Source organism: Schistocerca cancellata, chromosome 6 (genome assembly GCF_023864275.1).
Source record: "Schistocerca cancellata isolate TAMUIC-IGC-003103 chromosome 6, iqSchCanc2.1, whole genome shotgun sequence".
Classification (NCBI taxonomy): domain Eukaryota; kingdom Metazoa; phylum Arthropoda; class Insecta; order Orthoptera; family Acrididae; genus Schistocerca; species Schistocerca cancellata.
In genome coordinates, this window is record NC_064631.1 from 83,748,538 (window position 1) to 83,772,033 (window position 23,496).

The following is a 23,496-nucleotide window of genomic DNA, read 5'->3' on the forward strand; positions in this document are numbered from 1 at the left end:
AAAGGGGGCAGAAGGTGCACCAAGGGGCAGAAGACAAGCAGGGCGGGAGATGAAGAGGGAAGAAATGGCAGGAGGGAGTGCAGAGACACTGAAGTGGAGCACGAGAAAGGGACGGGGTGTAGGAGGGAGAAAGCTGCTCAGCAGATCGAGGGGCAGGACAGGGAACCCTGAAGAGGAGGCAGGAAGAAGGTGGGAATAGAGCTGGCGGGATGGGTAGATGACAGGGCGAAGCTCATCATCTGGGTGGGGTAGCAGCTGGAAGATGCGTTGGGAAAGAAGGTGGTGGGCTTGGAGATGGAGAGAAGGTGGGACACAATGGTAAAGGCGCTGCAATGGGCTGGAGGCCGAGAGGGAGGGGACAACTGGGGGTGGGGGGGGGGATCGAATTGGCGGGCAGGAGAAGGTGGGCGAAGGGGATGAGGTCGTACAGGGTATGTGTAGGGGACGGAAGGCGAATACAGAGGCCGAGCCGGAGTGCAAAGCGTTGTAGGATTATATGCCTTTCCTCCTCGTCATTTTGAGGAGAAAATAACGCTATAAGATGGCGAGTATGAATCTCGTCGAAACGTTGTACCAACAATACGCAATGATCGACTGATAACAAGTCGAACTCGTCAATACCTGTGTCGCCACTGGCAGGTCTACAGTTATGCGAGACCCACCAGTGGTCGCCACAGCAGATTCCTGAGATGTGCGCCGCCCTCGTGCGCAGCTCGGCGTGCTACTGCGGCGGCGCGCTACAGGAGGCGCTGCTGGCGTACCGGCGCGCGCACGGCTACTGCGCGCTGCTGGTGTGCGCGCTCGGCACGGCGGCCAACGCGCTCAACGTGGCGGTGCTGACGCGGCGCGAGCTGGCCGCGGCGCCCATCAACCGCCTGCTGACGGCGCTCGCCGTCGCCGACATGCTGCTCATGCTCGAGTACGTGCCCGTCGCCGCCTACCTGTACGTCGTGCTGCCCGAGCAGCGGGAGTTCCCCTACGGCTGGGCCGCGCTCCTGCTCGCGCACGCCCACCTCTCCTTGCTGCTGCACTCGGTCAGCGTCTGCCTCACGCTTGCGCTGGCTGTCTGGAGGTATATCTCCCTCAGGTAAGTACCTGTCGTTCACTGCTGACATGCACAAAGGAGCACAGCAAAACCCAGAAAATACACTCCTGGAAATTGAAATAAGAACACCGTGAATTCATTGTCCCAGGAAGAGGAAACTCTATTGACACATTCCTGGGGTCAGATACATCACATGATCACACTGACAGAACCATAGGCACATAGACACAAGCAACAGAGCATGCACAATGTCGGCACTAGTACAGTGTATATCCACCTTTCGCTGCAATGCAGGCTGCTATTCTCCCATGGAGACGATCGTAGAGATGCTGGATGTAGTCCTGTGGAACGGCTTGCCATGCCATTTCCACCTGGCGCCTCAGTTGGACCAGCGTTCGTGCTGGACGTGCAGACCGCGTGAGACGACGCTTCATCCAGTCCCAAACATGCTCAATGGGGGACAGATCCGGAGATCTTGCAGGCCAGGGTAGTTGACTTACACCTTCTAGAGCACGTTGGGTGGCACGGGATACATGCGGACGTGCATTGTCCTGTTGGAACAGCAAGTTCCCTTGCCGGTCTAGGAATGGTAGAACGATGGGTTCGATGACGGTTTGGATGTACTGTGCACTATTCAGTGTCCCCTCGACGATCACCAGTGGTGTACGGCCAGTGTAGGAGACCGCTTCCCACACCATGATGCCGGGTGTTGGCCCTGTGTGCCTCGGTCGTATGCAGTCCTGATTGTGGCGCTCACCTGCACGGCGCCAAACACGCATACGACCATCATTGGCACCAAGGCAGAAGCGACTCTCATCGCTGAAGACGACACGTCTCCATTCGTCCCTCCATTCACGCCTGTCGCGACACCACTGGAGGCGGGCTGCACGATGTTGGGGCGTGAGCGGAAGACGGCCTAACGGTGTGCGGGACCGTAGCCCAGCTTCATGGAGACGGTTGCGAATGGTCCTCGCCGATACCACAGGAGCAACAGTGTCCCTAATTTGCTGGGAAGTGGCGGTGCGGTCCCCTACGGCACTGTGTAGGATCCTACGGTCTTGGCGTGCATCCGTGCGTCGCTGCGGTCCGGTCCCAGGTCGACGGGCACGTGCACCTTCCGCCGACCACTGGCGACAACATCGATGTACTGTGGAGACCTCACGCCCCACGTGTTGAGCAATTCGACGGTACGTCCACCCGGCCTCCCGCATGCCCACTATACGCCCTCGCTCAAAGTCCGTCAACTGCACATACGGTTCACGTCCACGCTGTCGCGGCATGCTACCAGTGTTAAAGACTGCGATGGAGCTCCGTATGCCACGGCAAACTGGCTGACACTGACGGCGGCGGTGCACAAATGCTGCGCAGCTAGCGCCATTCGACTGCCAACACTGCGGTTCCTGGTGTATCCGCTGTGCCGTGCGTGTGATCATTGCTTGTACAGCCCTCTCGCAGTGTCCGGAGCAAGTATGGTGGGTCTGACACACCGGTGTCAATGTGTTCTTTTTTCCATTTCCAGGAGTGTATTTCACACGCCCTAAGATGGGCAACCCAACATGCTACATCTGATAACGGGGCATAAGACGTACTGTGTGCTTATAATTAAAGTATAGCTACTCCCAGAGGCCCAGTGTCTGCTGTAATTATCGTCCAGCAGTGAAAGTTGGTAGATGCATTAATGTGGAATCAATTTAAATTCTTTTATGTAATTTCACTTGCACAGTTTATGTAGTAGCTCAGGATTTCAACGAGATGCTGCATCCATAAAACGATGTGATGAGCAATCGCTCGCAGCAGTTCCAGTTAAAATCTGAACCACACATTCCTTTATACTGGCATGTAGAGACCGAATATGTCTCTGGTAACTTCCACTGGGTTTGGATGCCATATTCTTCATCATGACACACTGAGCTCACTCACATTTTCGAATTTCTTTATCAAATTCTTTAAACTATTTAAAGATATTGGTCTTCTCCTCAGACTGTCCAGTCAGTCACACTCTCTCAATCAAGCATAGTAATTGGTGCTATTCACAAAAAAAAAAAAAAACAGTTTGACGAACAGTGCCCAGTCTCTCTTCTCGACAGCTTCATTGTTCACTCACATTATTGCTTGTCAAGTGACTACATATATGCCACACCATCAGTCTACCGTATCAGATGTGCATCTGGTAGCAACAGTTGGAACTAATATTTTTCTACCGTAAATCACTTCAATATCAGCACATTAGCATACATATCAAGTTACGCTGCATTACGATAATGCTACTGACACCACATCTCTGTGAGTAGCTTCACTTTAATTATAACCGCCTAAGACGAGCGAGCACAGGCTACATTACACAGTCCCAGGGCATATGATATATAAGACATCATGTACTGAAAACAAGAATACAGTTACATGTAAAGAAATGTTAATTACATGGAGAACAGTGTACATATACAAAATTGATATTGAAAATAACACACCGATCTCAAGGCATAGGAACGGAGTGAATCGCTTTAGTGTATAAATTCGTGGGTTGCTGAAGGATCTAGTTTATCACAGTGTTCTGCACAGGTGAACTTCTGATCTTCCAGAGATTTATTTAAGGAGCTGAAGATACATGAGTTACATGGCGAGACAAGGGTGTAGGAATAATGTGCCAGGATCTCCCCCAGAAATTTTTGGAGCAGTACTCTAGCTTTGTCATGGAGAAGTACTATCTCTTTCAAGAACTTTCACCTGTGCTTGTTCTTGATGGGCTGTTTGAGCCTCACAACTGTGCTGCAATACTGCTCAGTCGATGAGAAGAGGTACTTCCTCATAGAAAAATATACTTAGCATCAATTTTCGGACCTCTGGGGTAATATGAGGTTCCTTTGGATGAGGGAATCTGGGATGCCATCAATCCACATTCATGCATTTGGAGGCAGTGTCGAAGTGGTACGCCACGTTCCTCGGTGCATTCCCACCACTCACCACATCAAAGGTAAGTCCAGGATCACTACTGAGACAGTCTGCTCTCATGCGAGTACAGAATGGAGCTCAAGTCCTCGCTGATACAGTCTCTATCCACCATCCCAAACGGTGCCTTCGATGTGGGAGCGTCAGCAAGATACAGCGTACTGCTCGCAAGGCAGAGACCACACCTGCGCAGTCGCTGTGCCACAGTGAAGTGTGAGGTTGCGTTCCTTGGCGTCCTGGTAACTGCGAGTGTAACTGCAACCACTGTTCGACCTGAGTGCCTTCTTGCCTGCTGGACAAAGTAGCGGTCTTCTGCTGGTGCAGCTTATTACGGTCGACCAGTGCTCTCCCTCGGGCATCAGTGCCTGTGGTTTCATAAGCACCCCGTGCAGTTGAAAATGATGTGAGTATTACCAGTCTCCTGAGCTGAACTCATCACACTTCGTCCCACTTCCAGTTTCCTTATAATTATTCCCAGTGTGAAGTCATCTAAATGTTGTCTGAAGCCACAATGTAATGAAGTACACCATTTCTGTGAACTGTACATCCTACCTAACCAACACACTCAATCTTCTAGCCTTCTTGAATTGCCACTTGTTAGAGGTCAGCCCCATTTTGCACTACAGTCACTCAAACCACACGCCAAGTATTGTGTACATAGTTCCGCATAGTAAGCGCGTACACAACTTTTCCACTAGAGCACGCCCCGCTAAGCACAACAGCGCAGGCGCAGCACTTGTCCATCTCCGCATTACGAGATGGCGCTGCCTTAGAGACGGACAAATTCTGCTTCCGCCGATCCGCGTATTAATATGTAACGCAGCCAATGAGACCTTTTCTCCTCGCGGATCACCCTCGCGCAGTGATACCTGAACGCGCGAGGTATTATAACGAGTGTACTGACCTCCGATTAGTCAGTCTGCATTTGTCTGCACCAGTCTGCATTAGTTTGTACCAGTTTATAGTCAAGTTTCAGTGTGCACCTAAGAAGATTATCATATTCCTGTACATGGCCATGAAGATAAATGTATAGACACTTTGTCAAGTATCAGAGATATGTGAGAATAAGATTAACGTACCAAGACCAAATGAACTTCAGATTGTCAATTGTAAGTAGCGTCCAGAATGAAGTTACGTAATGTTTATGCTTGTTATTATTTTAATTAATTTGTGTGAAAATTAATCAAGTTCTGTTTAAAGTTGGTCACCGTCAATCTGCTACTCTAAGTGTGCAAGTGGCATTTCTATCGTCTGACATAACGGCAGAAGATAAACACGCCATGATAAGACCACGAGACATATTGCTGACACCCACCTACTTCGTTAGAGAGGCAAGTCATGTAATCTGATGGTGTGTGTACTGAAGGTCTTACAGTACGCACACCACACCAAGTCATGTCCATCTTTGTCTGCATGACAAGGAAACCCGTGGAAACATGCTTTCACATTTTCATTTATTTCCTCCCAGTAGTTAATATGTTAATTTATTTAGGTTGTCCGTAACTTTTGCACAGTAGTGCCTTTTGTGCCCCTCACGATAGGCAACCTGAGTTACATCATCAGTTTCCAGGAGGATTAGTGTGAGCTGGGTTGCCTACCGTGAGGCTCACGTAATGTTTTCGAGGCCATTTCTTCCTCGGCCAACGCGCAGCAGGCCAACGCACCTCACGTGCTGACTGACCGCAGCGCCCCCTCCCCGCTCGCCTGCAGGTACCCGGAGCGCGCGCGCACGCTGTGCACGCTTCGGCGCTGCCACGCGGCCATCGCGCTGTGCTACGCGCTGCCCGCCCTCGCCTGCAGCCCGCCCATCGCCATCTTCGAGATCCGCGAGACGCAAGTGCGGGAGCCGGAGGGCGAGGTGACGCTCTACCACGTGGGGCTCAGCGACGCCGCCGAGCGCGACGACCGGCTGCTCTACCACGCCAGCTTCTGGCTGTACTCGGTCAGTACTGCGTCAACCCTTCTGTCTCTGTTACACATACTTGATATTATCAGCGTGGAATTATAAGGCATGGCTCGAGCTGAACACAATATCCCAAACAGAACACAGCATGTTGTTATCAACGGAGAGACGTCTACAGACATTAAAGTAACCTCTGGCGTGCCACAGGGGAGTGTTATGGGACCATTGCTTTTCACAATATATATAAATGACCTAGTAGATAGTGTCGGAAGTTCCATGCGGCTTTTCGCGGATGATGCTGTAGTATACAGAGAAGTTGCAACATTAGAAAATTGTAGCGAAATGCAGGGAAATCTGCAGCGGATAGGCACTTGGTGCAGGGAGTGGCAACTGACCCTTAACATAGACAAATGTAATGTATTGCGAATACATAGAAAGAAGGATCCTGTATTGTATGATTATATGATAGCGGAACAAACACTGGTAGCAGTTACTTCTGTAAACTATCTGGGAGTATGCGTGCGGAACGATTTGAAGTGGAATGATCATATAAAATTAATTGTTGGTAAGGCGGGTACCAGGTTGAGATTCATTGGGAGAGTCCTTAGAAAATGTAGTCCATCAACAAAGGAGGAGGCTTACAAAACACTCGTTCGACCTATACTTGAGTATTGCTCATCAGTGTGGGATCCGTACCAGATCGGGTTGACGGAGGAGATAGAGAAGATCCAAAGAAGAGCGGCACGTTTCGTCACAGGGTTATTTGGTAACCGTGATAGCGTTACGGAGATATTTAACAAACTCAAGTGGCAGACTCTGCAAGAGAGGCGCTCTGCATCGCGGTGTAGCTTGCTCGCCAGGTTTCGAGAGGGTGCGTTTCTGGATGAGGTATCGAATATATTGCTTCCCCCTACTTATACCTCCCGAGGAGATCACGAATGTAAAATTAGAGAGATGAGAGCGCGCACAGAGGCTTTCAGACAGTCGTTCTTCCCGCAAACCATACGCGACTGGAACAGGAAAGGGAGGTAATGACAGTGGCACATAAAGTGCCCTCCGCCACACACCGTTGGGTGGCTTGCGGAGTATAAATGTAGATGTAGATGTAGAAATTTCAACAGACATATTGTACAAATTGTGACCGGCACAAATTTCAGATATTTCTGTTGGTGACTGACAACGGTGTACTGAGGAATATTATATAAATGTTTACTTCTTTTGCAAACAAATAATTATAGCTAAAAGAATATGTTTTAGGTTGGTTATTATCTCGAAGTAGGTATGGCAAGAGTAAGCCATCAATGCTTATCCTCCCTTGAGCGTTAGGTAAGTTGTTGACATGTGGGTGCAAAACGGTAAGTCTACGCTTACAGGTTCATGGTTCATTTTTGGCGCCGGCCGAAGTGGCCGAGCGGTTCTAGGCGCTACAGTCTGGAACCGCGCGACCGCTACGGTCGCAGGTTCGAAACCCGCCTCGGGTATGGATGTGTGTGATGTACTTAGGTTAGTAAAGTTTAAGTAATTCTAAGTTCTAGGGGACTGATGACCACAGCAGTTAAGTCCCATAGTGCTCAGAGCCATTTCATTTTTGGCGGGGGGTTGGTTGTTTCATGGGAGGAACCAGACAACAAGGTCATCGGTCACATCGGATTTGGGAAGGATGTCGGCCGTGTCCTTTGAAAGGAACCCCCCCCCCCCCGGCATTTGCCTGGAGCCATTTAGGGAAATCACGAAAACGTAAATCAGGATGGTCGGACGCGGGACTGAACCGTCGTCCTCCAGAATGCGAGTCCAGTGTGCTAACCACTGCGCCACCTCTCTCGGTGCTGACAGGTGTAGTCCATATAGTGGTGCATTTGCAGCGATTCACAAAATATAAAGTTATGACCTGTTTGTGGGAAGACCGTTAGATGTAGATAAAAACCAACCAACACACTGAATTGTATACATGTTAAAGTTACATCCATAAAAATATCTGTAAATATACCCGTTACACTCCGCATATTTCCATATTTTAGAAATTGCTGTTCTCTGTCAACCATTTCTCAAAGCCAGCTCGGAAGACCTAACAAAAAGTTTAAAAAACTGAAAGACCGTACTATACAGTGCAATCACGAGAAAGTCAAAACATGAGTATAGGCTGGAAATAGTATCATACTGTAGCTGTGGTAACGAAGGGATTCATCTACACGGTGAAGTAATAACAACTATAACTGCAATTTAAAGAACGTCGTCTTTGACCTACTCAATTTCACTCCACTTTACATCTTGAACAAACTGTTTCACCAAAGTTCGCGTTTTTGCCACTAATTTTCTTCAAAAGGAAGTTAAGTCTTTTTAAAAGCAATAGTGTGCCACCATTAACCTACGAGGACCCCTTCACTGCTCAAACTAACAGTGAAATTTTATTTAAAACTCACCCTCAACAAAAACATTTTGCCCTCGAAATTAACAAAGCGTTTCTCAAGATGTGGGAACTAACTTCACCGGATCCGCTGTCTCTCTCCTTAGGTTAAGTTTCAGCAGCCCTATCTTCCTGCTTCATGATTAAGACTGTCGACAATGTACACTTTTCCACTTTTCGGTACATCCTATTTCTTTCGGTGTTTACTTTATTTGCCCTCTCCCTCTCTTTCTCTCTTTCTTTATTATCTGAACAATTCGAATAATCGGGTTTACCAACTTTTTTCGGGTTATGGAGTGTTTTCAGAGCGGTCTGTCATCACAATCGCTTCCAAGATACCAAAACACATCAGACATCGTAGACTTGTCGATATTTTTCCTATTAAGTTAATCAAAACGCGGATTAAAGGAGAAATTTGCTTTGATGGGGTATGAATTAGTGAGAGTCTACTGTATGTCACAGGATTGAAGCATTTTTCTAATAACAGAACCTAGTATCCTCTAAGGGGCAGCGATTGCTCATCACAGACCAAGGTAACGTCAGAATGTCCCAGAGAAGTGTGTTAGGACCATACCTCTTCTCCAGGTAGACAAATGATCTGTCAGACAAGTTGAGCAGCATTTTGAGACTACTGTCCTTTCTTGATGTCGCATAGTCATAGCACCGTGACGTTACAGAATTTCTTTAAATACATCAACAACTTAATATCTGTTGTGAGAAACGTGAATCGCCAGCAACAGTTCATTAGGAGAGTTCTAGAAAAATGTAGTTCAACTGTATAGAAGACTGTATATGGAGTACACGAATAATACTCAAATATTTGGGATCGCCACCTGGACGAATTAATGAGGGAGGTGGAAAAAATTAACAGAGGTGCTGCTGTATCTCTAATGGTCAGTCTGATTACTAAGGTTTTTCGAAAGACTTTTTTCTTTAGAGAAAAGAAGTGAATTTATCGCAAAACGTTAGAAGCTACAAGAGGAGATTTAGAGAACCTGAAATTATCGCAGACAATTGAACGAATTTAATGCTTCAAACTATCATCTTGGTTAAGGGCATAAGAACAAACGAGGGAGATAATGGTTGCTATCCAGACATACACCCTATAAATTTTTCCTCATTCCGGTTTGGAATGGAAGTAGAAATGCACTGATTAAGTAACTTCACAATGTATTAGGTGGCTAGCTGCCTGTGGCTGGTACACAGGATGGTACACAGTGGGAAGAGTCTTGTCTCATTTACGTCTCACAGCCAGAGTGTAGACTGCACTACGTGCATTATGGTTCCATAACTTATATTCAGCTTCACCCATGTGCAGTGATGCACGTGCTCCGCGATTATGCCCCTGTTTAAATGTTAATATCGTTACTGATGAAGGCTGTTATGTGGCTGGAACGTAGGGGTCACAAATGCTCTGTGACCTTAGTGCTGCTGAGCGTGTTGCAAGTGGTGCTGTGTCTGGCACCATGTACAATGATATGACTGATCATGGTGCAGCTGGTATACACTCCAGTGTGCAGAGAGAAGCAGCCAGCAGTTTGTGGGCACTGGACCGCATACATTATTTTGGTAGAACTGTTGTCAAATGATGCCAATGGATGGTAATGCAGCTTGCGCATATTGGTGACTGTGCCACTTTTTAAATGTTGACAACAGGCTAGCTGGAATCAGCACTTTAGTGGGAACCTGTGTGTGAATGCAGCGCAGTTTAAGTGTTGAGGCTATAGTTATCGCAGATGTGCTGAGGCAAAGGCCGTGTGCCATGTTCTAGCAGCTCATTCATGGCATGTTATCATACAGGAAACCAATGCAAGAAAGCAATCTGTAGTTCTGGACTTCAAGCAGCAGGTGCACTGCACCAAATGCATAAGGTGGCAGAACTGTTTGTGAGTTACAACTGCGAGTGGATTCACAACTGATGGAAGCATGTGGCTAAATCCCAAAAATGGTTCAAATGGCTCTGAGCACTATGGGACTTAACTTCTGAGATCATCCGTCCCCTAGAACTTAGAACTACTTAAACCTAACTAACCTAAGGACATCACACACATCCATGCCCGAGGCAGGATTCGAACCTGCGACAGTAGCGGTCGTGTGGTTACAGACTGTAGCGCCTAGAACCGCTCGGCCATCCCGGCCGGCGCTAAATCCGACCCTGAGTTGTTGATACCATGACAGTGAAGAGAGCTGTGGCTACACATAACGGTGTCACCACAGCATCTTAACTGTTAAAATGTGGCAGTTAGTGGTGGTATAGGGGCCGTGTGTCAAACTTCCACTGCTCAGTATGGATGGTATGCAACAGCAGGCAGCGCAGCACCAGTACAAGCTGCAGCTAATGCACGTACTTCACCCCATGCATTATGGTGGCAGAATTGTAGTTTCTGTTTCATTACATCTGCGAAAGGTGATACAGCTGTTGAGACTAGTGGTTGCGCCCCTCTTTAATTCTCAGTACTGTGGCTGTTGCAGTCAATGTTCCACCTGCGTCTGTGTGTGCATACGTGTATGTGTGTGTGTGTGTGTGTGTGTGTGTGTGTGTGTGTGTGAATTCCTAAGAGGCCAAACTACTGAGATCATCAGTTCCTAGATTTACACACTACTTAAACTAACCTATGCTGAGAAAAAAACATACACCTATGCACGGGGGAGGACTCGATACTCAGGCAGGGGGGCCGCGCAATCCGTAAAATGGTGTCGTTAACCAGACAGCCATTCCGTGCCGCCCATCTGGGTGCTGTTCATGGTGTGCCTGTGGCAGGTTATGTTTGTTGTGATGCCACATGCCATGTTGTTGCTCATCAGCCTCGGGCTTTAGTGGGAGGCAACAAAGCAAGTTGACAAGCTGCTACTAATACCAGTCTATACTATGTGCATTACGGTGACAGATTCGTTACGCAGTGATGGCTAAATGTGGTGATAATACTGCTCCATCCTAGTCACGGTGACCCCCTTCACATCTAGATGTACATCTACATGGATACTCGGCAAATCAACGTAAGTGCCTGACAAAGGGTTCATCGAAACACTTTTACAACAGTTCTCTCTTACTCCACTCTCGAACAGTCCACAGAAACAAACGAACACATATCTTTCTGTACGAGTTCTGATTTCCCTTATTTTATTATGACGATCGTTTCTCCCTATGTAAGTCGGTGTCAACAAAATATTTTCGCATTCGGAGGAGAAAGCCGGTAATTGAAATTTAATGTTAATAACACATAGCAACCCGAGACGCTTTTGTTTTAATGATATTGCTACCAAATCCTGTATCATGACGACGACACCCTCTCTACAATTTCCCAATAACACAAAACGAGTTGCCCCTCTTTGAATGTTCTCGATGTACTCAATTAATACTGTCAGGTAAGGATCCCACATCATACAACAGTACTACAAAAGAGGACAGACATAAGTAGTGTAGGCAGTCTATTTTAGTACTTTTGTAGCATATTCTATTCATAATGAATAGCAAGGTAGGGCAGAGGCTGTGTTACTGTGAACAGTTCAGTGACCGGGTTGTTCTAATCAGAATCGACAGCAGACCTACACCGACAAGCATAGTTCAGGTATACATGCCGAGGTCGCAAGCTGAAGATGAACAGGTAGAGAAAGTGTATGAGGATATTGAAAGGGTAATGCAGTATGTAAAGGGGGACGAAAATCTAATAGTCATGTGCGACTGGAATGCAGTTGTAGCGAAAGGAGTAGAAGAAAAGGTTACAGGAGAATATGGGCTTGGGACAAGGAATGAAAGAGGAGAAAGACTAATTGAGTTCTGTAACAAGTTTCAGCTAGTAATAGCGAATACCCTGTTCAAGAATCACAAGAAGAGGAGGTATACATGGAAAGGGCCGGGAGGTACGGGAAGATTTCAATTAGATTACATCATGGTCAGACAGAGATTCCGAAATCAGATACTGGATTGTAAGGCGTACCCAGGAGCAGATATAGACTCAGATCACAATATTGTAGTGATGAAGAGTAGGCTGAAGTTCAAGACATTAGTCAGGAAGAATCAATACGCAAAGAAGTGGGATACGGAGGTACTAAGGAATGACGAGATACGTTTGAAGGTCTCTAACGCTATAGATACAGCAATAAGGAATAGCGCAGTAGGCAGTACAGTTGAAGAGGAATGGACATCTCTAAAAAGGGCCATCACAGAAGTTGGGAAGGAAAACATAGGTACAAAGAAGGTAGCTGCGAAGAAACCATGGGTAACAGAAGTAATACTTCAGTTGATTGATGAAAGGAGGAAGTACAAACATGTTCCGGGAAAATCAGGAATACAGAAATACAAGTCGCTGAGGAATGAAATAAATAGGAAGTGCAGGGAAGCTAAGACGAAACGGCTGCATGAAAAATGTGAAGACATCGAAAAAGGTATGATTGTCGGAAGGACAGACTCAGTATACAGGAAAGTCAAAACAACCTTTCGTGACATTAAAAGCAACGGTGGTAACATTAAGAGTGCAACGGGAATTCCACTGTTAAATGCAGAGGAGAGAGAGCCGATATGTGGAAAGAATACATTTAAAGCCTCTATGAGGGTGAAGATTTGTCTGATGTGATAGAAGAAGAAACAGGAGTCGATTTAGAAGAGATAGGGGATCCAGTATTAGAATCGGAATTTAAAAGAGCTTCGGAGGACTTACGGTCAAATAAGGCAGAAGGCATAGATAACATTCCATCAGAATTTCTAAAATCATTGGGGAAGTTGGCAACAAAACGACTATTCACGTTGTCGTGTAGAATATATGAGTCTGGCGATATACCATCTGACTTTCGGAAAAGCATCATCAACGCAATTCCGAAGACGGCAAGAGCTGACAAGTGCGAGAATTATCGCACAATCAGCTTAACAGCTCATGCATCGAAGCTGCTTACAAGAATAATATACAGATGAATGGAAAAGAAAATTGAGACGGCGCTAGGTGACGATCAGTTTGGCTTTAGGAAAAGTAAAGGGACGAGAGAGGCAAGTCTGACGTTACGGCTAATAATGGAAGCAAGGCTAAAGAAAAATCAAGACACTTTCATAGGATTTGTCGACCTGGAAAAAGCGTCCGACAATATAAAATGGTGCAAGCTGTTCGAGATTCTGAAAAAAGTAGGGGTAAACTATAGGGAGAGACGGGTCATATACAATATGTACAACGACCAAGAGGAAAATAAGAGTGGACGATCAAGAACGAAGTGCTCGTATTATGAAGGGTGTAAGACAAGGCTGTAGCGTTTCACCCCTACTCTTCAATCTGTACATCGAGGAAGCAATGATGGAAATAAAAGAAAGGTTCAGGAGTGGAATTAAAATACAAGGTGAAAGGATATCAATGATACGATTCGCTGATGACATTACTATCCTGAGTGAAAGTGAAGAAGAATTAAATGATCTGTTGAACGGAATGAACAGTCTAATGAGTACACAGTATGGTTTGAGAGTAAATCGGAGAAAGACGAAGGTAATGAGAAGTAGTAGAAATGAGAACAGCGAGAAACTTAACATCAGGATTGATGGTCACGAAGTCAATGAAGTTACGGAATTCTGCTACCTAGGCAGTAAAATAACCAATGACGGACGGAGCAAGGAGGACATCAAAAGCAGACTCGCTATGGCAAGAAAGGTATTTCTGGCCAAGAGAAGTCTACTAATATCAAATACCGGCCTTAATTTGAGGAAGAAATTTCTGGGGATATACGTCTGGAGTACAGCATTGTATGGTAGTGAAACATGGACTGTGGGAAAACCGGAACAGAAGAGAATCGAAGCATTTGAGATGTGGTGCTATAGACGAATGTTGAAAATTAGGTGGACTGATAAGGTAAGGAATGAGGAGGTTCTACGCAGAATCGGAGAGGAAAGGAATATGTGGAAAACACTGATAAGGAGAAGGGACAGGATGATAGGACATCTGCTAAGACATGAGGGAGTGACTTCCATGGTACTAGGGGGAGCTGTAGAGGGCAAAAACTGTAGAGGAAGACAGAGATTAGAATACGTCAAGCAAATAATTGAGGACGTAGGTTGCAAGTGCTACTCTGAGATGAAGAAGTTAGCACACGAAAGGAATTCGTGGCGGCCGCATCAAACCAGTCAGTAGACTCATGACAAAGAAAAAAGCATATTCTAAGTGTTCTGCCAGCAAAACGCAGTCTTTGATTCCCCTTCTCTGCAGTTTTAGGTGGTATTTCCAATTTAAGTTGTTGGTCATTGTAATTCCTAGGTACTTTGTTGCAGTTATGACATGTAGATTTGTTTGATTTATTGTGTAACCGAAGTTTAAGGGATTCCTTCTATCGCTCATGTGGATGACCTGACACTTTCCATTATTTAGGATCAATAGAATTGCTATCTAACTCCTTTTTCACTCGGCATGGATTTTCTGATGACTTCACTAGACAATAAATCTGAATCGTTTACATAGAACAGGAACACCGGAAGGCCTATAACACTACTTTGGGGAACGCCAGAAGTTCCTTCTATCTTACTCAATAACTTTCCGTCAGTTGCTACCAGCTGTGACCACTCTGGTAGGAATTTATGAACACAGTCACATAACTCTGACAATATTCCCTAAGTACGCCGTTAGATAGCAAGCCACTATTGAGCTACGGTGTCGGAAACCTTCTGGAAATTATAACGTCGCAGTCTGTCTAACTAGCGGTAGAGCTGTACGTATTGACGTTATATAATAAACTCTATTTGGGCTGCGCTGAAATACCACCGAGTGCGTACTATTTGTCTCGAACAGTTCAAGCAGTTACGTGCTCCCCGGCTTATTTATACACAGCTACACGTAAGGATATATCAGTTCCTATTCCGGTATTAATCATAGCTTCAGTACATACACAACACCAATATTCCCACTAAAGTTTTTGAGTTCCCTTGAGCCTAATAGTTCGTATCAGAGCGATAATTTGTTAATGCGGCGTTCCTTGGACAATCAATATCGTCGCACAGATAATTATTTACTGAGTACACAATATTGAATGGATTGAAAGAAGTCATTAACGCAGTAATAACATTGAATGCTGGTTTATTGCATTATTTTCACATTCTAACATTGCCGTAAGGAAGTAGCTCTTCCTATCTGGGTGGAGTTAATGGCGTATACTTCAGTCCAAGATATTATGCGAGTTCCACAGTCCATTAACTCATTTTACGGAACTTAATTCTTTTCTCACAATTTGGTTTCAAAGTTTAGTCTCTATATCGGTCCATCATTAATAGTTTGTAACTTTGGGTAATGTCCAGTCTTTTACTGAAAATATTCAATTTAAGACAATTTCGATTCATTTACTATCCGGATTCTACGTGATACCATATTTGAAGTTACTGATTTACTTCTTACAAGTTCAGTGCTTCGTAGTAGACCGCAAATCTATAGGGTTCAAAAAACAATCTCGTCGCGCCTACGTATACGAGCACACGTTGTGGTACAACTTGCTCCGGCAAACTCTCGTAACACAGTAACAATGCATGGCTCTTTCTTGGGTATTACACACGATTTTCAGGAAGTACTCATAAGGAGAATTCCTTAAGATCGTTCATCACAATCCGTGATTTCTAATTACGGTACTTTGCCATCTACTATGATTTCATTTTGAAACTAATGGGATTCTATCGGTCTTCTTTCTTTTTCAAAACACCAAGCTACTTGGTAATGAACTTCTTTTCTGTCTACGTGCTATTATTCAAGCAACATTATTCCAAAAGAGACTTTGTTTTGCTTCTTTTTTTTCATTTATGAAATTTAGAACTTGATTTTTGGGACTTCTGGTCTTTGGGGTATTATTTTTATATTCTTCATTCTTCGTCCAAAGGAAGCGGCGTTACAAAATCTACAAATTCTGCACCAATTTGAAATCCCATCAAGTGAAAAAAGAGCTGTTTGTCTTGCACTAAAAGAATGTTTTTGGAATCCGTGTAGAGTAGGAGTTAATAGACCGTTCTCTTCGAGGTAATTCATAATGTTCGATAACAATATATGTTCCAAAATCCTGTTGCATATCGACGTTAATTATATGAGACTGTAATTCAGTGGATTATTCCTACAGCCTTACTTGAGCACTTGTGTGACCTGTGTAACTCTCCACGCTTTGCTTACTGATTTTTCGTCGAACGATTGATTGTTTACGATTGTAGGGAGCTATTGCACCAGGATACTCTGAAAGGAATTTAACTGATATACAATCTGGACCGGAAGACTTGCTTTTATTAAGTGATTCAAGTTGCTTCACTACTCCGACTATATCTATTTTATAGTTACTGATGTTGGCAGCTGTTGTTGATTCGAATTGTGGAATATTTACTTAGCCTTCTTTTCGGAACCCTGTATGTAGTATCTCTGCTTTAGCACCACTGTCTTCGATAGTATTTCCATTGCTATCGTGCAGAAAGGCATTGGCCGTCTCTTGCCGCTAGCATACTTTACATACGACTAAAATCTCTTTGGGTTTTCTGCCAGGTTTCGAGACCAAGTTTTGTTGTGAAATCTGTCATAAGTATCTCGCATCGAGGTCAGCGTTAAATTTTGAACTTTTGTAAAAGATTGCCTTTCGTTGGGGTTTTCCATTCGTTTAAATTTGGCATGCTTCTTTCATTGTTACTGAAACAGTGTTCAGACCTGTTTTGTGTACCTTGTGGGATCAGGTCCATCGCTTGTTCATTTATTAGATGTGAATATCTCAGTGTCTGTCGCTATTATTACTTTGAATTCAAGCCATATCTGATCTGTACTTAAACTGTTAATTTATCTGCTTTTTTGAATTGAAATAGTATTCGTTCATTTTTGGAAATTATGGTATTCAGTCTCATGAACTTATTGGTTGAAATAATTTTCAGAGAATGCTTTTAGCACAATTTCGGGATCTGTTTAATGGGTACTTCCGAATTTAAATATGTACTTTCGCCAACACCTCGAGGGTAAATTGAAGTCACGACCAATTACAACTGAATAAGTCGGGTATGTGCTTGAAGCTTCTTTAAGCCTTTCAGCAATTGTATCGTCAGAGTTGGGAGGTCGGTGAAAGGATTCTTCTATTATTTTATGCTGGTGGCCAAGAATAGCCCCTACCTATAATAACATACAGAAACTATCTACTTCAATTTGCTTCAAACAGCAACAAACGTGCCACCATCAACTGTATTTAGTCTAAAGTTTATGAACACTCTTTGGTCCCTCGCAAAAATTTTGGCTGAACTTACCTCCGGATTTAGCTAGTTTACAGTGCCTATAACGATTTCAGCATTACTGGTTTCTATTAGCGTTTGGGGCTATGGTACTATCCCATCACAGCCACGACAATTTACAACTGTTGCACCGATGGTTTCTAGAGCCATGTTCTTCCTCTGTTCGACCTGCACCCTTTGAGACTGGAGCCCTTTCTGTGTTTCGCAAGGCCCTCTAACCTAATAAACCTACCAGTCCGTGCCACACAGCCCCTGCTACCCGTGTACCCACTTCTTGCATGTAATAGTTTGCTGACCAATTTAGTGGAATCCGAAACCCCACCACCGTACGGAGCAAGTCGAGGAATCTACAGTCTACACCGTCACAGAACTGTATGATTATATGATAGCGGAACAAACAGTGGTAGCAGTTACTTCTGTAAAATATCTGGGAGTATGCGTGCGGAACGATTTGAAGTGGAATGATCATATAAAATTAATTGTTGGTAAGGCGGGTACCAGGTAGAGATTCATTGGGAGAGTCCTTAGAAAATGTAGTCCATCAACAAAGGAGGTGGCTTACAAAACACTCGTTCGACCTATACTTGAGTATTGCTCATCAGTGTGGGATCCGTACCAGATCGGGTTGACGGAGGAGATAGAGAAGATCCAAAGAAGAGCGGCGCGTTTCGTCACAGGGTTATTTGGTAACCGTGATAGCGTTACGGAGATGTTTAACAAACTCAAGTGGCAGACTGTGCAAGAGAGGCGCTCTGCATCGCGGTGTAGCTTGCTCGCCAGGTTTCGAGAGGGTGCGTTTCTGGATGAGGTATCGAATATATTGCTTCCCCCTACTTATACCTCCCGAGGAGATCACGAATGTAAAATTAGAGAGATTAGAGCGCGCACAGAGGCTTTCAGACAGTCGTTCTTCCCGCGAACCATACGCGACTGGAACAGGAAAGGGAGGTAATGACAGTGGCACGTAAAGTGCCCTCCGCCACACACCCTTGGGTGGCTTGCGGAGTATAAATGTAGATGTAGATGTAGATGTAGATGTAGAACTGTCTGAGCCTCAGAACCTCCCCATTCTGCTGTTTAGCAGAGGTCTGAAATCGGTCGTGTATACTATGCTGTAAATGGTGAACTCCTCTTCCATCTTGCAAGAGAGGCTGGCAGCCTGTACCACTTCCGATAGCCACTCGAAAAAAGCGATTCACGTTATTGGTACTGACATAAGCCACGACCTGCTGTGGGCTGCACTCTGCTGTTGATGATAAGGAACCGTTCCATGTCTGGAATGACTCCACACGCTATGCACACGGAGTACGTATTGCTTTCATCCTCTTCTGGGAACTCATGCCCCAAAGGGGCCCCATAATGAACCTAATACTGAAACTCCAAGCTACCAATAATCGTACCCTCTGTGACTGCATGCATCTTGTAGGCTGAGAGGTCTCCTTTGAAACAGGACAAGCGACTGTTTGTGGCTGAGAGACATTGCCACCCATAGACAGCACATGGAGACCTTACCTTCAGCCTTCTGGAGAGTCTTTTGCAAAGTCTCAAGCCCAAAAGCGACCTCCCACTCGTCCATGTGTGATGGGTCAACCTCATTGCGAGCAGTACTTGGACTGGCCACGAGTGCATACCGACTGGCGTACTCGTGGGTCATACTGGACGCCTGCTGGATCCCCATGGGTAGTCTACTGCTGTGTAACCGAAGCCTAAACAGGCTGGAGCCAAGAGAGATTCGTCAACAAATCAGATTGCATCTGGACACAACAATCACAGTTCCTATTCATACTAAAAAGGATGGAAAACTACACGACACGAACTACTGACTTTTTGGCTTGTTTGAACGGATACAATTTTGAGTGTGGTGTCTGTTATCCCCTTGTAAGAAGTTATTATAGTGTATTTTATTGGAGCTGGCGATGTTCCGTGCACGTACCGTTATGAAAGGCTAGGTTTTTTGCTCAGTGGTTTGCTAATTTAATGTCATATGGGGATACTTAGAAGGGTAGATAGGTTGGCATATACGGATTCGTTCACCACCATTTCCATTTGGGTGGTCCTTGGTGACATAATGATTTATTTTATTGATTTTAGACTTTAAAGTTTTAACACTTATAATGTTTTGTTTTTTGTTTTTTGAATCTAAAGCTCTTTAGCATCCGGATATCGTAGGGAAGACTTCGGCAATTGTCGTGCCACTAGTTTATATAAGAAATGTATGAGGTAAAGTCCACGTGTGCGTTTTGGGCTTTAATGAAACTGTTCTTCCTCTCACCATAATTTTTTTTCCAGTTGGTAGAGGGGTGTAAGTTGTTGTTTGAAGGCTTGTTTGGGCAATCATGGCCCTTGAATATAACTTGGCTGTAGTTTGATAGGCGGATGGCTGCCGCCGACGCGTTTGCCGTTGGCTATATCAGATGGCGCCTAAGGTCGTTTGCGTACATGAGCCGATCACGGGGTTTTAGTTTAAGATGGATAATGTTGATTATATTTAAGTTGGTGGTATTCTATTAGATATTAGGGAAGGTTGAAAGGTCCATTCATGAAGGAATTCCTCCCTCTTATTTATTTTATATTGACATATGGTTTCAGTTGTGCTTAATACCACTATTGGCTATAGGTATAGTACGGCAATGTAAAAATTTTGAAGTCTCTAAAAATTTTTTAAAAAACCCCTTTAGTGTTAAACGTGTACAGAAGTACCATTCCAGTTGATAGTCGTAATTACACCCTGTTACATGTTATATGCTGGGTATATTATTATTAAATTACATGTGAATGCATGGAGCGCATGACCATGCAGCGCCCCCTACCGAGGCTGCTTTGCTGCTAATTGACTTGTTTAGTGTCAGTATACACTCTGCTTCAAAACTGCTTGTGTGGCAGTTTTAGTCGTATTCCACCATATAGCTGAGATGCTGAATTGCGATAGGAACAACAAAATGATTCACACAGTTACAGCTTTCGGCCATTAAGGCCTTACACACACACACACACACAAACACACGCACAGGACGAAAGCTATAATTGTCTGAATCTTTTTGTTGTGCCTGTCGCTACTCCGCATCTCCGTTATATGGCGAGTTGCAACTTCCCTTCTCTGCTATTGTTGCATTCCATCCTGGATTTTCCATTGTTTGAGTTATAGTCGTATGTTATTGGACACTTTCCTTGAGTTGTCAAGGCTGTACGCATAGTTGGTTACCAATGAAATGAAGTTAGCGGTATATTACTCATATGACCCGTTCTCATTTTCTGTAACGCTGAGACGCGTTGAGTGTGCAGTTCACTCACGTTTTGTACATTTTGTAACAGATGTCTAAAGATTAATTTAATCCCGAAACGCGTAACATGTTCAAATAAAGGAGTTAATAGAACATCTCACGACTTGATTGCGACTGTACGGCACTGAATGCCAATTATTAACGAGCAAACAAACGACTGTCGACATGCGCTACCAAACTTTGTATAGACAGTGACGAAAATACGAGAATTGTGTCTAATAAATTTTATTAAGTTACAGTGTTTGAAAAACTGACTGACCAAAGCACACATGTGAGACTTGAAAATTCGCTTCTGGATAGGGACTTGTAAGATATCGACAAAATCCAACACAAAGGAATAGGCGAGATTTTGGTCTATTGAATATTATATTAATATGCAGAAATTCCATAACTGAACGACCAAAGCACACGGACGAAACTATACGGTACACTGCTGGATTGGACCTCGTAAAAGTCACTGTAGTGTTGGCAGAAGAGCCAACACTGTGTTGCAAGAGGAGGCCGAAATGCACGCGTGCAAAGCACGCAGGTGGCGCTAGGTCTGAAACAGGATACGTAACGAATGCTATAAAGGAAAGTACATAGCTGCTGGAATACTTAACTTTAATCCATCATTTTATACAGCATTCTTGATGATACAAGTGAGACTCTCTAGAAATGGTTAATGGCGCCTTGCTAGGTCGTAGCCATGGACTCAGCTGAAGGCTATTCTAACTATCTCTTGGCAAATGAGAGAAAGGCTTCGTCAGTGTAGTCGCTAGCAAAGTCGTCGTACAACTGGGGCGAGTGCTAGTAAGTCTCTCTAGACCTGCCGTGTGGTGGCGCTCGGTCTGCAATTACTGACAGTGGCGACACGCGGGTCCGACATGTACTAATGGACCGCGGCCGATTTAAAGCTACCACCTAGCAAGTGTGGTGTCTGGCGGTGACACCACAGTCACAACATTGCTTACCTCCCCACTGCTGCTGTGTCTTGGTTGGCGGTTGCTGCCACGACTGCTGCAGGCAGTGTTGTTGTCGCCATCTCGCTACGACCTGTTTCAATTGTTTCAATACCGCGGCTGTTGCAGGTGGTGCTGCTGCTGCTGCCGTGCACCACGCTCTTACTGCTGAGCTTGTGGCTTCTGCCATGACTCCTGCAGACAGTGTTGTTGTCACCAGCTCGCCATGACGCCTCTCGATTGTTTCGACGCCGCGGCTGTTGCAGGTGGTGCTGCGGCTGGTGCCGTGCACCATGCTCTCACTGCTGAGCGTGTGGCTGGTGCGCACACTGGTGCGCAGCGGGCGGCGGCACGCGGCGCTGACAGGCCGCGGTCAGCGCGCGCACCGCACCACGCGCATGCTCGTGGCCGTGCTGCTGCTGTTCCTGGCAACCGAGGTGCCCAGCGGCGTGCTCGGGCTGCTGAGCGTGCTGCTGCGGCCGTGCTTCTTCCTCAACTGCTACAAGCTGTTCAGCGAAGTGATGGACATGCTGGCGCTCTTCAACGGCGCCGTCAACTTCATCCTGTACTGCACCATGAGCCGGCAGTTCCGCACCACCTTTTCGCAACTGTTCTGCCCACTCATCAAGCGCGGTGCCGGGCATGCGGCGAACGCTGGAGCGTCGCTGGCGATGGGAGACAACTGTGCACCGCCAGTAGCAAACAACATGAATCATCATCACCGTCACAACCACGCAGTCTCCTGCACGGAAGTGCATTCGACATTTGTGTGACATTGAAAATACACACGGCTTCCCACTTCCAGTTGATACTCGGAATTCAATACTCGTAATTTCTATTATTATCTCCAGAGATTGTTGAAGCATTTGAAACCCTAACTCCACTTGCTATGTGACTGCAACCAAGTGAGTGCTTCTACCTGATGTGGTATGCTTTAAAGATTCAAAGAAGAGTGAAACATTTCTACAGAAGTTTGCATTTTGTACTTTCCTTTTTTTACGCTTGAGTGACTTACCTTTTTGTACATGTTCGTTTGTATAAGGAATATTGTTGCCCATTATGAAACTTGCAACTAGCTGAACAGCTATTGTTACCCCTTTATAGATATTTATTAAACTGCTACACAGAGTAGAAACCCTTTAAGGGGCTGTTTCTACCTTGTCATTAAGACTGTTTTCATTATGACTAACAAGAAAATTAAAGTGGCATACAGTGAGATTAAACAATCAAGAACTGTTTTCCAAAGGTATGTCCAACTAGACCAAGATCAAAGATAATAACTCTGACAGCAGTTGCTGGTTTTCAATAGGCTATATTGCCCTTTAATTAACTACAAAAGCTCTGGTAATATAAATGGTGTATTTTATTTCTTTATGTGGAATGCTCTACATTTTGAATAAGGGTGAGATCCACCCTTTCGTCACTAGTAAGTAGCTGGATTGTAGAATGCTGTTTACCATTTCTATTGATCGGAATTACTACGAAACTAACCTTTCATCAACATTTATGCATCACTGTGATGCAAGTTGATTTAAAGTTAAATCTTCACACTGTGATCACATCGAAAACTGTCTAACAGATTACCAAAGCCAATAACTTTGATCATTTACATCAGATGAGCTCATAATACCAACTGGTTGCATGAGAAAATCATGAGAAGGAAATTCCTAGTTGAAAAATAATTACATGTGCTCCATCATTTAAAGTGTCATAACTAGCTCAGTAAATGATAATACAGAATTTATTTTTGTATCTACGCAAATTTTCACAGGTGAAACAA

At 44.9% G+C, this 23,496-nt stretch overlaps 1 protein-coding gene across 1 annotated transcript; it reads left to right on the top strand.

Annotated features, from left to right (window-relative positions):
• The first annotated feature begins 689 nt into the window (after positions 1-689).
• On the top strand, positions 690-22,489 carry LOC126088162 (G-protein coupled receptor dmsr-1-like). The gene is made up of 3 exons (XM_049906285.1): positions 690-1,087; positions 5,702-5,933; positions 21,983-22,489. Exons 1-3 carry the CDS (start codon positions 690-692, stop codon positions 22,487-22,489), a joined length of 1,137 nt encoding a protein of 378 aa, XP_049762242.1.
• The last annotated feature ends 1,007 nt before the right edge of the window (positions 22,490-23,496 follow it).

Excerpts from the sequence above, each read along its gene's own strand:
- LOC126088162 (XM_049906285.1), top strand. The coding sequence starts at position 690 with ATGTGCGCCGCCCTCGTGCGCAGCTCGGCGTGCTACTGCGGCGGCGCG. Across the intron at positions 1,088-5,701 it reads TGGAGGTATATCTCCCTCAG|GTACCCGGAGCGCGCGCGCA; the intron begins GTAAGTACCTGT and ends GCTCGCCTGCAG. Across the intron at positions 5,934-21,982 it reads CCAGCTTCTGGCTGTACTCG|GTGGTGCTGCGGCTGGTGCC; the intron begins GTCAGTACTGCG and ends CGGCTGTTGCAG.